This window comes from Balaenoptera borealis (genome assembly GCF_965194805.1).
Source record: "Balaenoptera borealis genome assembly, chromosome: 20".
In the NCBI taxonomy this organism is placed as follows: Eukaryota; Metazoa; Chordata; class Mammalia; order Artiodactyla; family Balaenopteridae; genus Balaenoptera; species Balaenoptera borealis.
The window spans coordinates 44,896,448-44,914,323 of record NC_138879.1 but is presented as its reverse complement, the minus strand read 5'-3'; the positions used below and the strand labels follow the sequence as shown (position 1 = coordinate 44,914,323).

The 17,876-nt window shown below is 38.8% G+C and overlaps 1 protein-coding gene across 7 annotated transcripts in view; it reads right to left on the bottom strand.

Annotated features, from left to right (window-relative positions):
- Positions 1-16,976, bottom strand: part of NLK (nemo like kinase) — a 146,698-nt gene extending 129,722 nt beyond the window's left edge. For 4 of the 7 annotated variants that reach the window (XR_014238298.1, XR_014238299.1, XM_082371290.1 and 1 more), the window contains exon 1: positions 15,343-16,973. Coding sequence is in view for 5 of the 7 variants with exons in the window: in XM_082371290.1 (XP_082227416.1) it covers positions 15,343-15,800 (458 nt within the window). In the remaining 2 variants the exon portion in view is untranslated. Of the gene's footprint in view, positions 1-15,342 lie in introns of all 7 variants that reach the window. The other 3 variants (XM_082371289.1, XM_082371291.1, XM_082371288.1) reach the window with 2 other exon arrangements.
- Between the last annotated feature and the right edge of the window lie 900 nt (positions 16,977-17,876).

Sequence of the window (17,876 nt, the reverse complement as noted above, 5' to 3'; positions counted from 1 at the left end):
ATGTGCTGGAGCTAGCTCATACTGGCTCCTGAGAGACTGTCACATTTTCTGGAATTTTGCAAAGCTGACAGTGAAAAATTGTCAAAAACTGTCAAAAATTAAATTATATAAACTTACAATGAAATAAATTATATTTAAAATAAAGGTAATAAATACTGAGAAATCATCATTCCTAATTATTTTATTATGATTTATGCTTTTATGGTTAACATCTACTTTACCTGTATGGTGAAAACAGTTTACAATGGGTGTGCTACAGTGTTTCTTTTTCCAATTCAGCGTTTAGTGACTTCAGGTTGCTAGCTTGAAACTGGCCATTACAGGAGTATTAGTATTTACACCACAGAAATTGGCAAGCCCTACAAACTAGAGCTTTTTTATTTTTCAGAGAACCTGTTGTTAAACGTATACCAGCACACCACAGAAATGGGCCTTTTTTTCTCACTAATTTTAAAGAGGATCTCTAGTACACACTAATCTGCCATTTACTCATAAATTTATAGAACAGCATAAGGAGCTTAGTATTTTTTTTTTTTTCTGTGCTAGCATCACAGACTGCTTTGGTATGTTTTGATATATTAGATGACACTTTAGACACAGTTTCTATTTTTCTAACATGAGATCACAGCACTGCATTGAGAATGTATTTTTCCTAAACAATTCAACAGCATTCTTATTTCAAAGTAGATTATAAAAATAAAGGACTATTTTGGTGAATAGTTGGTTATTGTATGTTATTTTTAGTAGGGCTCTTTACTCTTAAGAAGAAAATCCAAACACAAAAAACCAAAATCACCACCATGGGGTAGTCTAAGAACCACTCTGTTTTCTCATAAAAATTCCTCATTGCACGAGGAAGTAGGGATCTATGTAATGGCAAGAGCCAGTGGTAGTACTCTTCTTCGACAGTCACCATGACATACAAACTTAGCATTAGCAACTTTCAGCTTAACAACAAAACACTTAATAAGTACCCACCAAGGACAATGTTAGGCTCTGGAGACGCAAATGAAACATGGTCCCAGCTTTTGAAGCTCTCATCATTTTTAGTGGATCAGTGGGTAGAGAATGTGTCTTAAGTGACTACAAGCATTTGCTTTGATTAGTACTGACAGGGAAAGAGACAGAAACAGATGGATTTTCATTTGCCTTCTAAGAACAAGCATTTACCTTAAGAGGAAAAAAAAAAATCGAGGTATTTAAAAAAAAAAAGTCTGCCCACCTACAGAGACAAGCTGATGTGTATTGGTAACTAGATCTTCAGCACCTACACCAGTTAAACATCACAATGTCCCTATTTTAATGTCTTTCCTGCTGAGGTACTTTAAGAAGTCAGTGATTTATTTGCAGATACCACTATCAACTGCCATCAAGTAAACCAGTATCTGCTGCATATATCTTTCTTACCTGTCACAGGCCATTTAGATTTGAACTCCAGCTACCTCATTCTCGGTGTTTATGTTATGAAACTACGTAATGTAATAGCTGGGTGGACTCAAACAACCCACTTTTGCACGTAAACCAAAAGACTTTACTTTTAAAGACTTGCTGTCTGTTTGGGGTTTCTCATTAACAAAGTATCTTGTATCGTAGCCCAAGGAGCAAACACAGCAGCTGCCCTTTTCATATACACAGTTGTGGCTTGATATACACAGTGACGATTTCAACCATTTCTAATCACTAATATTTTAAACCTTAAAATTTATTTCTTAGGAATTTGTGCTATATATGGAAATAATCATTACCCTTTGGGAAACAATGTCTCATTTACTGAAAATGAGTTTAACAAAGGAATTATTTGGTACTGAAAAATACAGAGCAGTGAATTGGGTGACACAAACCACAACATCATCGGCTCATGTGACTTTATTAGGGTAATTTCCTTAAAAAAAAATATATAGTAACTTAAAATTTAGCTTCAACAATGTAATATCCTCAGTCATGTCCTCTGTCATAAAATTGTGAAACCAGATCTTAGGTTCTTATTTTGAAAATGTCCCTTAACTCCCAATCTGAGATAAATACCACAAAAAAGAAAAACTTTGCAGAATGGAATATTTCTATTCTGCCTGAAGCCTAGTTTTGACTGGTATGTTTCAGTTGCACACTTGATTCACACTGAATTTTGTTTTAAGTATTAAGAGAATAAATAGCATTCCAAAAGTCACAAGCTTGAAAATTTCCAGTTCGTTCTCTAGTTGGAGACCGTACAAAACTTATTACATGGAACAGTGAGTTGATGCAGTGACCATAAATTTCTTAACACTGTAAGTCTAAATTTAATTGAAACCCAATCTCAGCAAGTTCTGTAAAAATAGCCTCAAAGTAGATAAAGCAAAAGTCACAAAATGTTAATTTAGAAGAATGGTTTATGGGTATTATTATTGTACAATTCTTTCAAGTTTTCTGAGGTTTAAAATTTTTCAAATTTTACAGAACATGATTACATACATGAAAAGAGTGAGCTGTTTTCCACCAAAAGCCTTGTAGTTCATGACATTAAACTTTTACCAGAAACCTTAGAGTCACCGGCACACAAAAACCAAACAACAGAGTATTCTAAATACTCTATTTTTTTTTTTCAGAAGCATTGTTCCTGGTTTCATTTATAGAGTTTTTGTTTTATATTTGTTTTGTTTTGCTTTTAGAAAAACACTTCCTCCATTTTCAACAGGCATTAAGTTGGACAGGTATCATGGTAAAGTAGCAAAGGTTCTGGCTCAGCCTCTTACCAGCTGCATGACCTTGAACAATTCTCTTAGCTTCTTTCTTTGCATCTCAATTTTCCCACTTATAAAATGAGGCAGTTACACTAGATGCATTCTAAAGTATCTTCCAACTCTATAATTCCTTTCAGATAGAGCTCTAGGCTTGTGAGAATGAAAAAATTAGCCCTCAAAAAAAAAAAAAAAAGGCCAAAAACCTACCTTTGTAATGTTAGTGAAACAAATAGGATACAAAATTGTAAATATACAATGTAATAATCATGATCCCAACGCTAACATTACAAACACACACATTCCAGATTTAAAAAATTGAAAAAAAATTTACACCAAAATACTATTAGTGGCTATCTCTGAGTTGTAGGTTAAAAATAACTTTTTGGTATCTTCCAAGTTTCCTACAACAAACATATTATTACTTTGATAACAGAGTGAAAGGAGGGAGTTGAAGAGCAAGGAAAAACCCTTCTCTTATGTGCTAAGGGAAATTTTACCTTTGGAAGGCATTCTAGAATCTGAATGAATTTTTCAAAAACAGTTGGGTGTTAATCTGAAAAAAATCTCTGGTAGAGTCACTTACTTGATACCTGTCAACAATCATTCAAAAGCTGTTAGTTACATGCCCTAGGTTAGTAAACTTAAGGAGGTACTGCATTTTTTCACACGTACTGAAACTGGTAATAACAATGATAGCTAACATACACGCATTGCCAAGCACAGTTCTAAGACCTTACATATATATTGATTCATTGAACCCTCACAACAACCCTATGAGATAGATATACCATTATTTACTATCCCCATTTTACACACAAAAACCAGAGGTTAAATAATTTGCCCACAACTAATAAGGGGTAGAGTCAAGATTTAAATACAGGCAGTCAGGGCTTCCCTGGTGGCTCAGTGGTTGAGAATCTGCCTGCCAATGCAGGGGACACGGGTTCGAGCCCTGGTCTGGGAAGATCCCACATGCCGCGGAGCAACTAGGCCCGTGAGCCACAACTACTGAGCCTGCGCATCTGGAGCCTGTGCTCCGCAACAAGAGAGGCCACAACAGTGAGAGGCCCGCGCACCGCGATGAAGAGTGGCCCCCGCTTGCCACAACTAGGGAAAGCCCTCGCACAGAAACGAAGACCCAACACAGCCATAAATAAATAAATAAATTAAAAAAAAAAATTCTTTAAATACAGGCAGTCAGTCTGTCATCAGAGGACAGGCTCTTAACTATTAAACCATCCTGTCCCTTTGTACTTAAATGTTGTCCTTTGCAGGTCATTCTTTAACTTCCTTTGCTCTCAAAGTTCGTCTAAACTACTTTTCTTCAACCTGAAAAGAAACAATATTTAAGTACTGGGATAAAAAAGACTGGCCAACCTTTTAACTTGCAAGCTTAAAATTATGATTCATTTCTAAGTCATTACTTCAAAGGTACAGGAAGTATAACTTAATCTCCACACATATCACCAGGTAAACAATATGATAACATCTGAGGAATTAAATACGTGGCATTAATTACTAAGTTAAAATTGGAATGTTTTAATAAAGACGCTTTATTGACGCTAATCTGTCCTCATGAATCTTCTGTGAAAAGAGCCCCTAAAACCAATTGTTGTACCTTTCTAAAATTTCTATTTTATTGAAATGACATTTTAAACCATGTTGTAATTAGTTTGTTTTTTAAAAGAATGCATCAATATTTATTTTGAACACTGGCCTTAGTACACAACCAGTTATCTTCACAATAACCTCAAATACTATAACATGCAGAACCTGGGAAAGCAACACAAACGAAGCCAACCAATTCAACATAGTTGAAGGTTCTCACCTAATTCTTAGGCAATTCAAACCCAAACCAAGTATACATGTTTCTCTTTTTCTGCACAGTACCATTACCTGTCAATTTTTATGGTTTCTGGGTTACTTTTACTAAAGCTCAAACTTCCCCACATCTGTATTACTAAATTTCTAGCCCTGTCAAAGTAAATATAGAAAGCAATAGTTTCCTATTTTAAAAAATTAAAAAGAGAAGAAGTGAGAAAAAAAAAACTTTGCATCAGGCTGCCTGTTAACTTAGATGTGCAATGAGACAATCACCTGATAATTGCACCCTTTGGGTGCTTCTGTACTGGTAAGATAATACAGAGAAATAAAGTCACCTGGTTTATTTCAATTTACTTACACAATTTGCAAATCTGTAGCTCTCTGCCATGGTACATTAAAAAAATTAGCATGTAAGAAAAATCACCTGCTTATGTAAATTGAGGACGGTTTTTATCCACGCAGACAGAAAAAAAAAAAATGGCTGCAATCTGGGTCAAATGACTAATTTTATCCATTTGTTCAAATGTCTCTCTTCACCTTTTCTCTGTAGCTCGGAGCAAGAATTTTAGGTCAAGGAACGGATAAACAAAAAGTTTCTGTGTTGTCCATTCCCCTGTAAGAAGTTTGCTGCCTCACACTACTGGGCTCTATATTACTTAAACTGAAAACAAGACTGAGAACTTTATCTAGATAACAAAACCACAACACTGAGAGGAAAGAAAAGAAATCAGTGGAGGATATCTGATCCAACTGGGAAGGAAAGCAAAAATGGCAAGGATCAAGTACCAATTTTACCTTTTGCTACTTTAGGCAAACAGGGCTTCAGGAAAGGAAAATACTCCAAATAATTCAGGGCAGGCAGGACAACTTCTCTACAAAGAACATTATTCCACTTTGCTCTATAAACACACCCTGTCAAGTTGTTCTGAGTCTGACATAAGTTAGATGAATGCGTTCTTGGTCATTTAACGACTACCTTCCCAGCATTCGTTGCTGGAATTCATCCCTCCCTCTTATAACTGACTCCATCTCCCGGTCCAGGGGTGGACCTGACTGATCCAAAAGTAACCTTATCCCCACTAACAGTGACTGGTTCAGAAATGAGTAAACAACCCAATAAAGGCCAATGAGACTCTAGAACTGGGCAGGTCAATAAGGTAGTCAGTAGCCCCATGGCTACTGAACACTTGAAATTTGGTTAGTCCAAATTGAGAAGTGTTGTAAGCGCTAAGAGACACACTGGATCTTGTACATTTTGTATGAAAAAAGGAATGTAAAATATCTAATTAATAATTTTTATAGCAATAACATTTGAAATGATAATATTTTGGATATATTAAGTAAAATAACTACTAAAATTAATTTCACCTGTTTCTTTTTACTTTTTTAATGTAGAAAATTTTAAATCACATTATGTGGCTTGCATTATACAGTTGACCCTTGAACAACTCGAAGGTTAGGGGTACTGACCTCCCCCACCCAGTGCAGTCAAAAATCCATGCATAACTTTTGACTCCCCCGCAAACTCAACTTCTAGTAGCCTATGGTTGACTGAAAGGAAGCCTTACTGATAGCATAAACAGTCGATTAACACATATTTTGTATGTTATATATATTATATACTGTATTCTTACAACAAAGTAAGCTAGAGAAAAGAAAATGTTATTAAGAAAATCACAAAGAGGAGAAAATACTTTTGCAGTGCTATTTACAAGATGAATCATCTGTCAGTACCTATATCAATACTGTCTTATATGATACAAAACACTGTAGATATTATACGTATCACTAACACTAGATGTCCAAAATGAAAAGATAACATGAAAAAGAAATTAATATTTATTTACAGGTATAACTAGTCATGCATTGATAACAAAGAAGCAGCAATATGGTAGCTTTATGGTAGGCTAGTTTAATCAATATGAGTATTGGAAACATTGTTACATTCTTTAAAAAGCCAGTTACCTGTGATGATAGGCTGATATAGTTTCTCCAACTCTGAGTAAATGAGGGGGGGCAGGGAGCATACTGGATGTTAATGTAATTCTTTGAAAGCAAAGTTATAAAAGAGTAAGAAAACTAACACACTGTTAATTTTATATTAAACATCCTTCACCTTATGCCTATGTAAGGATAGACTAGTATCTACATATATTTTATGCATTCATGACACCTTTTACTTAATGTTTTGGATATTTCTAGGCTATGTGGTTTGTGAGTTTTTTCAAATTGTCACAAATCTCTAAGAAAGTTTCCAATATACTTATTTTTAAAAATCTTCATATTAAGTAGACCCTCACAGTTCAAACCCATGTTGTTCAAGGGTCAACTGTGTATCTAGGGACAGCGCTGCCGGCTTACTGAGGACTACTGAGGACATCTATGAAAGTGCTCCCTTCCTACTGTGGAAGAGCTTTAGGAAGTCGAGCTCCCTCTATCTCTGGGCATTGTATGCCCTAAACTGCTAAAGCCTTAAAGCTGTGATACAGCTCTTTTTCTGGGAGATCCATCTGCAAACTAGTAAATTCCCAACGTAAATTCAGAATTTCAAAGATTCGTAAAAACAAAACATTTTAAATCAACTTGCTAGTTAATGTAAGCACTGGTAGGCAAATCAGCTTACCTGGTTACTCACAAAAAAAGACAAAATACTTAATATTAGACTTTATTTAAGTATTTAAAAATCACTCCAAATATTTAGGAAGGCAAGCAAATAAGTCTAAAACATTAAAAAGGGAAAGTACTATCAGGAAAATAATACCAAATTTATTTTGAGGAAAAAATTGATTGCCCATTTGCAAATGGGCAGGCCCTTCACAACTGCACCACAACATGTATAATCATTACCAATAAGTCAGTAACAGGAGAAAGTGAGTCTTTTGGACAAACTGCACACTTAAAATCTGATCCCAAATTTGAAAACTCTATGTAAGTCATCACACTGGAAAAGGGTTACATTTACCTCATCCTACCTTTAAACAAGTTGACAAGCTATTCAACATCTGGAGTCCTGAAGAAAGTTGTCTTGTGGTCACTAGCAGAATCTATTTGCCCAAAGTAATGCCAGAATGCTTTACAAATATTAATGCAATTTTATAATATAAACTTAGGAAGCACAGGATTTTATAAATGAGGAAACCAAGACTCAGAAAAGTCAAATAACTTTATCAAGGTCATAGAGTTGTTGGTACCAAGGCAGGGACCAGAACCTTGTCTCCTAACAAATTTAGTTAGTACTTTATTACCCTGTCATTTAAGAAAAAGAATCCTCCCAAGGAAATGGTGCCTTGAATATGATAAACATCAAGTTCCCTGGTTTATTAAACTATAAATAACAACTTGGGATTTGGGAGAATTTTATTAACAATAAAAGTGCTGCTAATGCTGAAGACATTCTTTAGAAACAAATATATATATATATATATATATATATATATATATATATCTCAGAGGGGGAAAAAAATCATACAATCATTCTCTCATGTGCCATCAACGATCTGCTTGCTAAATTCAATGGCCTTTTTCCACCCTCATTTTGATCTGCACCAAAGATCACTCCCATCGTCCTAACAATCTTCTGCTGTGCGTAGGTTGTCAATCTATGCACTATGAACATATTTTCCTATCTGACTGCCCTTAGTTCCACCTCCAATAATTTCTTCCACCTACAACTGAGAACATTCCCTAAGGCTCAGACCTCAGCTACCTCTACTCTTCCATTTACATATCTTAAAAAAAAAAATCAATCTGAACAAGTCACTCTCTTACTTAAAAACTTCCAATGGTTGCCATTCCTAATGTTTCAAACTTTTTCATTATTGCCCGCCCCCAGGAGCGTTTTCAGACATTTTCCCCCTTAACTGCCCCCCCCATGAAATTTTAATACCATAGGTATGTTGTATATCTGTTTATGTACTGTATGTATATACGTGCTTTACTCATAAAAAGAGTAAGTTTTTTTTGCCCCTCTCCCACGTACCAATGGTGTCTCATCTCTTCAGCAGGACACTCCAACCTCTTCAGGATCTAGCTCAAGCTTGTGTCTCCACCCTTATCTCCTATCACCTTCAGCAACTCAAGCCCCGTGAGTCCCCCTCACAAGGGCCCATCCACCCATAATGCCCTTCCCCGTTGTTGACTCTCTCATTTGTTTGTTTGTTTTTTTTTTTGACTCTCTCATTCTTAAGACTCAGTAGTTGAAGCATCCATACCTTCCACAGAAATTCCTCCTCTGTATTCCCAGGGAGTATCTCTATTGCTGCATTTATGGCAGTGAATTACAACTATCCATTTACAAATCTCTCTCCCCCACTAGATCATAATCTCCTTTAAATTCTTATCATCCAGCACAGTGCCTGGCAAACAGTCAACACACAGTAAATGAGTATTATAAGAACAAGTGAAAATAATTTGTCCTTATGTTTTTGACAGTTTCAAATATAGTTTCAATTCTCCATCAAGACTCCCTGAGAGCAGGGATGTATCACTTCTCATACTCTTTATTTAACTGTAAGCTCCTTCAGGGCAATACTGTGACTTAAACATCTTTATATCCCAAGCACAGTACAGATAACAGCAGAAACTTGAAACAGGTTTGCTAAATTATTAATAGAGCTAAATATCCTCATTAGTGCCTCCAACAGTGCTGGTCTGTAGCAGGCTGACAATAAAAATACTTTGACTAGTGACTTCCAACATTGTCAAAACCTTCCATATGATTCAATTAGCCAAACTAATTCAAAACACAGATGTGAAACTGGGTTTAGGTAAAGAGCACCGATCATGATCAAAGGCAGAATTCCCTGTACAGAGTCCCTCTACTCACACCATTACAATTAACTATTAAAGTTGAACTCAGTATAGTTTCCTTAGAAGTCATCCTTTCATAATGCCAAAGTGCCAGAATTTTTTCTAATGTCTCCTGGCTAGGTACCTTAGAACTACCGACTAGGCCTATGAGGACTTGTCACGTGCTTATTCACAGTATTACAGCTGTTGCCTCAGGCACTCTTTGTTACCCCCAAGCAACAAAAGGATCAAACTGACAAGCTATTTTAGTTAGGAAATCATTGTTGATCTGCATTAGATGACCCAATCAACAAATAATTCACGTGAGTATTATGGAAGCACAGGGAATCATAAGTAAAACCCAAATATAATCTTATAATGGAAAGAGCTTCTACCCAATGACTTCTTTCTGTTTGGTTGGATGACAAATGGAAAAGTTTCTTTGGCTTTGACAATTCCCATCAAAGAAATCAAATCTGCATATTAAGGAAACTTACAGTAAACAAACAGTTGATTCTTAAACTGCTAGGACATCAACAAATCTAATAAAAACCACCAAGAATAGACACTCAATTCTACATATAGAAGTCAGTGAAACTCTAATGCTCCAAGTTGTGAAAATAATGAAATATTCCAGCACTCCATTAGAAGATGGCTTTTTATATCAAGGAACAACAATGCTACAGTTGCCTAAGCTTTGAGGATTAAATCCCAGAACTTGAGACGCAAATAAATATTCAGTTAACGTACTTTGCAAATATTCTTCTAGCATAGCACATGAAAGGGAACTATATCTACCCCTATTTCTTTTTCAGGACATGCACCAGTGGTACTAACTGACAGCTAAAAAAGATGCATGTAATTTTGAGGGATATTGTTGTTTTAGCTTGTTTGAAAAGGCAACTCTTTCTGAAACGTATTTTTTTAGGAAAAAAATCATCTTTTTTTCTTTTAAGCTGATATTCAATAGCAGAACATGACATTTCTCCCTAAGAATACAATGAGTTTCTTCTGTTGTGTTTTGGTTTTGTTTAATTTTTGGTTTTTGAATAAAATCTGCATAATCTTGTCCAGGAGCACAAGTACAAAATGACTTCCAGTGTTACAGGCTATGGAGTTTCTCTCGCCAAGAAACCAGTTCAATATCATTAGACTGTGTTACTTTTATTTTCTCTCTTTGCCTCCTCTGCTTTATGACAATGAACCTGCAGTTTCTAAAAGTAAGTTCGTTTGTAGTTAAAACTAACAATATAGATTTCCACATTTCTAGTTTCACACGGATGCTTTGTTATGTCTAGAAGAGCAACCGTTTCCTTTTTATGGTGCAGGCTCTGCTTCTTCAAAGCTCTTTTCACAAAGCAGACCCCCCCCAAAGAATCCAGCTGTGGCTGTTAATCTTGGCTGATAGAGAAACTTCTCAATACTACAGATTCTCAACCTGTAAAACACAGTTAATAACAGAATACACTTTAGTATACCACTCTTTCTGATGCAACTAACTCCAGCGTTTTCCCAAAATTATTCCAAAAGCATTCCCCATTTTTCCAAATTATATTTTGCTATTTGAGGAGTAAGAGGACGAGAGAAAACATCAGAAAATACATGATGCCTCTAATTTCCACAAGATGAGCAAGCTAGACAATCTCTGCCATGCATAAGGATTTACACTGAATAATTTTTGATTAAATCACACATATTTCCCCTGCCTCACTGGGATCTTCTTTAACAATTCACACCTTTTCATCCAAACACAAGTAAAATGAATTTCTACTAAAGCTGAACTTTGACAATAAGGATGTCCTTCATTTCTTACATTCTGAGAAAAAAAAAATTAATGTCCTTCCAGGCATGGAAATCCATACTTTCTAAAACAGTACAGATGATCTGGCTAAACACCTACCAAGTCCATACAAACATGTATATTATGGTTTCTTATGCATTTGTTTTTAATTAATTGAGAGAATAGGACAGAATATTTTACCTTAACTCTAAATTCAACCCTCCTTACTTCCCTGGCATATAGCACAACTAAGGGGACACTCTATGGTATTTAAAGTCATGCCTCCAAAAAATAGTCTGCATGTTGATTTTACCTGATAAATCTGATCTTATGTGAAGCCATTTCTATGCACATTTACACAAGTTTGATTCTCCTACCAAAAATAACCACAATAAAAACCAGCTAACATTTATTGAGTGCTTACCGTGTGCTAGATAGTGTACTCATTGGTTTACAAGGATTACCTCATTTAATCCTCATACCAATTGTACGAGATGGGTGCTAGTATTATCCTCACTTTATAGATGAGGAGCAGAGAGGTTAAACAATATATCAAGATCACACAGCTAGTAAGTAACTAAGTATCAGTACAGTGATGCTTAAGTTTCAAACTACTTAAATAAAAGTAACCTGCTGAAGGAATTAGAATAATAAAATTCAAAGTTCTCCAACTTTACTTGGAGTACAAAGGCAACAGACTGAATGAATCCCAGGATCTTTGATCTTTCAATTAATCAGATAAGTAAAAAACACTTATTTTATAAAGTAGACGCTTTTCCCAGACTCACTTTTATCAAGGTGGCAATATGTACCATTAATTCAATCTGATATTTTTGTCTGCCAATGTCAAAACTGCCTGGGTTTAGCGGTCCTCAAACCTTTCTCATGTGGTCAACTTCCTCCAATTCTCAAAAGCATATGCTTCACGAGCCCCTGAAGCCTTTATGTTATAATACATCTTTAAGAACAGTATAACTTACTTTCCTCTGGCAAATGTGAACTACAGACAAGAAGGTATTTACGTTATTCTCACCAAACAACTGAGGTTCCTGTTTGTGAGTTGTTTTGTGTTTTAGTTTTGCATTATGAAAATGTCCATATGGGCATTTGAAAGCCTTGTTATGTGATAAAGAAGGTCAAATTATATACAATGCTTTGATAACCCATGAACAATATTCTGTCATTGGCAATGAATGTGTCTCAGGCTACCCCATGATATTACTAGGTAAACTGGAAACCTTACTTTGAGATAAAACACAGCAGGCAGTTGTTAATGAAACCTTAATTGAACTGTCAAAGCACCACCTTTACCAGCAAGGTTATATAGGTAATTCACTACTTTTACACAACTGTCCAACACTGATAGGTTATTCCAATAGTTAAATTCAGCAGAAAGATAAATCAAGCCTGGTAGACTAAATTGTTCAGTGATAAATCTGAATGGTAAAATGCTGCATCACTTCTACAAATATCTCTCCTTGTCTACATGGAGAAACAACAATATCCCTCAAAATTATATGCAACATATTTAGCCATCAGTTAGTACCACTGGGTACATGTCCAAAAAAAGAAACGAGAGCAGATATAGTTTCTTTTCATATGCTATGTCAGAAGAAAAATACTTGCAAAATGCATTAAACATATTTGAGTCTAAGTGAATCTTATAATGCCCAAGTAGTTATATGGTGCTTTGAATTAAATGATGTATCATTAGGAGAATATTTTTATGTTCCATTTTAATCACTTTAGAAAATAGTTGTTTCAGACTCATTAGGTGCCTTCTAAATTAAAATGAAAAATTTTCGTTCAGTTAGTTAAAAAGTAAAAAAGCTCACTAATATCTTTAGCTTGGGTTTGAGAATACTAGTGCAATTCACTGTGGTTTGGTGTCCAGATCTCTAGTTTTAACAATCTTACTCACGTCATATAGCAGTCAAATTCCTATAATAAGCAATTCAGACAGCAAGTCATAAATATGTAAATATAAAAATAGAAAAGAATTTGCATACTAAAACACACACCTGGAACTCTTTCCTCTTTTTTTTCATACCAAATTGTATTTCACCTGTAACAGCTGATAAAAACATTCAATGCAGCTAAGTAGAAAAACTTGATTAAAGAACAAAGGAGGACCTGACCAGGAGATCAAATAACCAAGCAGCAAAGATGCCACAACACTGTGCTAGGTGCTGGGGTAAAAAAGAAGTACTCTAGCAGACACAGTCACTACCCTCACAAGGCTTACAAATGTAGTCAGTCAGACAGGGCAAACGCACAACAACTGGTGTACAGTGGAAGATGGCACAGAGATGGAGGTACTTCAAGTACATGGAAAGAACTCCATGGGTGGTAGAAGGGGTCGATCAATGAAAGAACCTAGAATGGATTCAAATCAAACACATTCAGATTTTCATGTATTGGTAGTTCAGAACACCCACTACCAGAATGTTTGCTGTGGGATATGTTTCAGCACTACAGTTCCTCACCTCCTTCCCCTTAAAAAAAAATTCCCTTAGCACCAACTTGAAGTTAAAACTTCTACAAATCACATCACCATTTGATAGAAATGTAGGTGAATAACATCTTTAGAACATAGTCAAGAATGCTGCAACCCATTTCCCTTTCAGCATCTCTAGTTCTTAGCACTGTATGCAAAGCACTAAAATGAAAGAGAGCATCCAGGTCTAAGAAAATCCAAACAAATTCTCAGTAAATCAATGACAAAATTTAAAGCAAGGAACGATCTTTTTCCTGCCCCCTGCCCCCCCAGCTTTGAAATCCTCAAGGGTTGGACACGGAACAGCAGTTCACAGTGCAGTCCCTGAGGATAGGATATGGAAGGGATGAGAGGAAGGCAAGAACAGGCAGGTCCCTGAGCAGAGACTGAAAAGGCACCATTACCGTCTGCATTCTTTCCCACCAGGAATCCCACACACCTTGGAGAACTTGCTGGGAAAACACTGGACTTCACCAGTTTAAAAAAAGACGGATCGGATCATTTAGTAGCCTAGTTTATAAAATCTGAAATGTAAATAAAGATGGCCAGATATAATGCAAAAATGAAACATGTCAATTATAGCCTGAAAAGCAATGACGAAAGGAGACATTTACCAGGCTAGTTCCAAAGAGTTCGTTTTCCTGTGGTGATGGGGGCTTTTCTATACATTAACAAGAATCTTTTCCCTTTTTAAATCGAGGTGTAGTTGAAGGAATCTATTTTTGAAGCACTGAAAACATCAATTCATCTATCCACACCAGAATACTTAATCCTTGGGGGGGAAAGCTCAGTTAACTCTAGTTTTGAAAGAAATAGGACCCTACAATGATAAATACATTTTGTTATAAACTACTAATCTTCCTAAGAAGGACAAATACACAAAATGTTGCATTTAAGAAGCCCTCGGACTTTAAAAAGTATACTAGCACTAGCAAAAGTAGAGAAGTTTCATGTTTAAAAAGTATACTTCCTACTACAGCAACCAACCAAGGGATAACAGCAACTTACAAGCCACTAAATGACACTAAAACATTACACTGAATGTGGGCCACTGCACAGTTACAGTCTACTGACCTCAATTGTGGTACTCATGTGTGATGCTATATTTAATGCATTCTTATCAAAAGACTAAAGCTACATACTTCCCAACTGTAGCTTTATGGTTTAAAATAAACCACTCATGCAATGACTTAACTGGTTCAATTATGAACCTTATCTTCCTTCTGGGGATCAGGATCACAAATTAAGGAATGAAAAGACAGAAAGAGCAAAGTAGTTATGCAACGTATACCCCAATGACAAGACTATTATAAAGAATCCAGTTTGGGTCGGTTGTGACATTTGCTGCAATTGGGCAACTGATTCAAACTAAATCAAACATGAGAGATGGCCAAGGTCTGTGTAGAAATAAGCATTCCATGCATTCATCTATTTACTGAATCTCCATTCAGTGGCTTGCTTAGGTTCTACACAATAGGTTTGGTAGACAACAAACTTATGTGAGTTACTCAACAGAGGGTGCTCCACCAAAGCTGTTCACGACTCCAAAGCACAAGCCTAGATAACCAATGCCATCAGGCCTCTTTACCAGGTAAGGAAGGGTGACTTCCTACAGTTGAGCTGAGAAGCTTGTTCCACTTGGGTTGACATGGAGAAAACCATGAGAAAGGACTTGCCCAACGACAAGCATGAGAAGACACCAGGAGAAGCTGTGTTTTTCTTTGGATACTCACCAGACGACACCAAAGGCTCCATATCCAATAGGTCTATCCGGCTCAATATCCAGCTGCTGTTGTGGATGATGCGAGTGCTGATGATGGTGCGCCTTAACTGTGGCAGCTGCGGCAGCCTGTACCTGAGCTGGGGCTGCTGCAGCCGGTCCAGGAGCCTGACCCGGTGCCGGTGATGGGAAATACGGCTGCTGCTGCCCAGGGTTTAACATGGCTGCAGCTGCGGCCGCTGCTGCGGCTGCCGCAGCTGCCGAGGAGGTATGCTGCTGTACGGGGTGGACAGCAGCAGCCGACCCGGGATGAAGATGGTGCTGGGGGTGGTGGTGGTGGTGAAGGTGAGGAGGAGGGAGGTGTGGAAGGTGGTGGTGATGGTGGTGGTGGTGCCCTGCTGCTGCCGCAGATGTACCGCCATTGTAAGCCGCCATCATTTTTGCGTTGGCTCTTGCGCCACAAAGAGACATTCAAAAAAAAATGCCCTTTGATTGGAAAGCAAACTGGGTCAAGCTGTCATTTGGCCATTTAAAAATGAAGAAAAAACCCACTCACTCCACCTCCAAAAACATGGAGCGTAAGTGGCTTTATGTCTTCATCAGTCAATCCAGACAAGTTAGAGGATCTTGGTGTTTAATTTGGGGGTGAGTGTGTGTGGAAGGGTGTGGGTTGCCCCCAAAAATAAAAGAGAACAGAAAAAGAAAAAGAAAAAGGAAAAAGGGACCCCTTCCCCCCAGGTTTCCTGCCACAAGCGGGTACTAAAACTCCATCCTTAATTCGGGGGAGGTTCCAACTTTGAATGTGGGAATAAAGGCCAAACCTCCCGACCCCCTGAACTCCACACGCGAAAAGGATCAGGTAACACACCACCCTGGGAATCTTGTAAGAGGCTTGACTCATCTACCCCTTCCATTCCCACATCCTTTTTCAAACACCTACCACCTCAAAAATGCAACTGAAAAAAATTCCAACCACCCCAAAGTGAAAAGATGGGGGGAAATGTTCAGGGAAACTAGCTCCCCCCCTCGAACTCTCAGGCCTTCCTACATCTCCCCCTACTCCTCGTCAGGTTGACCTGATTGGAAGGGCGGGGGGGGGGGGGGGGGTACTAAACTTTCCCGAACAGAAAAGAGCCAGGGAAGGAGGCAGGAGGGACAGAGTGAGCAGAGGAGGCGACAGGGCAGGACAGAGAGGAGAAAGAGAACCGGGGCAAAGTAAAGGTAAGGAGGTGCGGGGAGCAATGAAAGAGAGGTGGGCAGCACTCGGACGCCCAGACAGAGGGAACCGCCCCGGGAGGAGGTTAGGGTCCCGGGGCCAAAGAATGGGAGCCCCGGGAGACGGGCGGGGTGCAGTCGAAAGCGGGCTGACTCCTGCCCCCGCCGCCGGCTGCTTCTGCTGAGGAGGGTTGGGGGGGAGAGCGGGTGGGTCCCCCCGCGCGACGGCCCCCACAGGGCTCAAGGCTGCTCCGTCTCCCCCCCTCCCCCCCACCCGGCTTCCGTCCCCGCGGCCGCTTTCTCCTCAGCCGCCGCGGCCGCTTTCTCCTCGAGCCGCCGCCTCTTCAGCCGCCGGTGCCGCCGCGGCCGGACTCACCTCCCCTAGCAAAGCCGGATAGAGCGGAGCCAGCGGCGGACACGCGCAACCAGCCGCCGAGGCCCCGCCCCCGCCTCACACTGACCGGCTACCCTAGCCAATCCACGCCCACCTGTCCGCGTCCGCCTCCAATCCCGGGCCGGGAGCTTCAGACAGGCGCACTGTTCGGCCAGTGGCGACAGGGTGTGGGTCTCCTGGGGAAATCCCGCCCCCGACCCGGGATGGGCAGATCGAAAGACCAATCAAAAGGCAGAGTTGGGCCTGACCGACAAGACCAAAAGCGAATTAAACACCAAAGATCTCCGTGACATTTTCTTTCGCCTCTCTCTTTTCTTTTTCTTCTTTTATTTTTTTGGCAGGAGCAGGAAGCTGCGTGCTAATCCCGCCTGCAAAAGCTGGAAGAGAGGGGTGGGACGAAAGAACCAATCGTGAGCCGGGGACCAAGAACAGAGCAACCAATCATTGGCTTGAAGAGGAAGTGGGCTGAGACTGGGACCAGATAGACACTTGATTTGACAAATGGAAAAAAAGACTGATCTCGGTCCCACCCTTCAGGTCTCCTATAGGTCAGGATTGCGGCGAATTCCCTGTCATATCAGCGACGATCAAGGGGCGGGGCCAAGTGTAAGGGGTGTGGTCTAAAGAAGGGGGCGGGACCTAGATGAAGAAGGCGGAGTCCAAATCATCCATTGATTGGAATCATCTACTACCCCTTTTAAAAACATCACAGGTGTGGAGAAATAGGAGCAAAAGGGGATGTCGAGCTTCAGAAACTCAACCAAGGTTACTCAACAAGACAGTCACTGAAGAAACTCAGTAGACTGACAGTTCATAGCCAGTTCATAGCTGGTCCTCCATGGCTAATCCTCATAGTGTCAGAAAGACGCGTTATTTCGTTTTCACAACTACACGCTCATTGAACGATAGGGCTATTGATACTAATTAAGACAACAAAA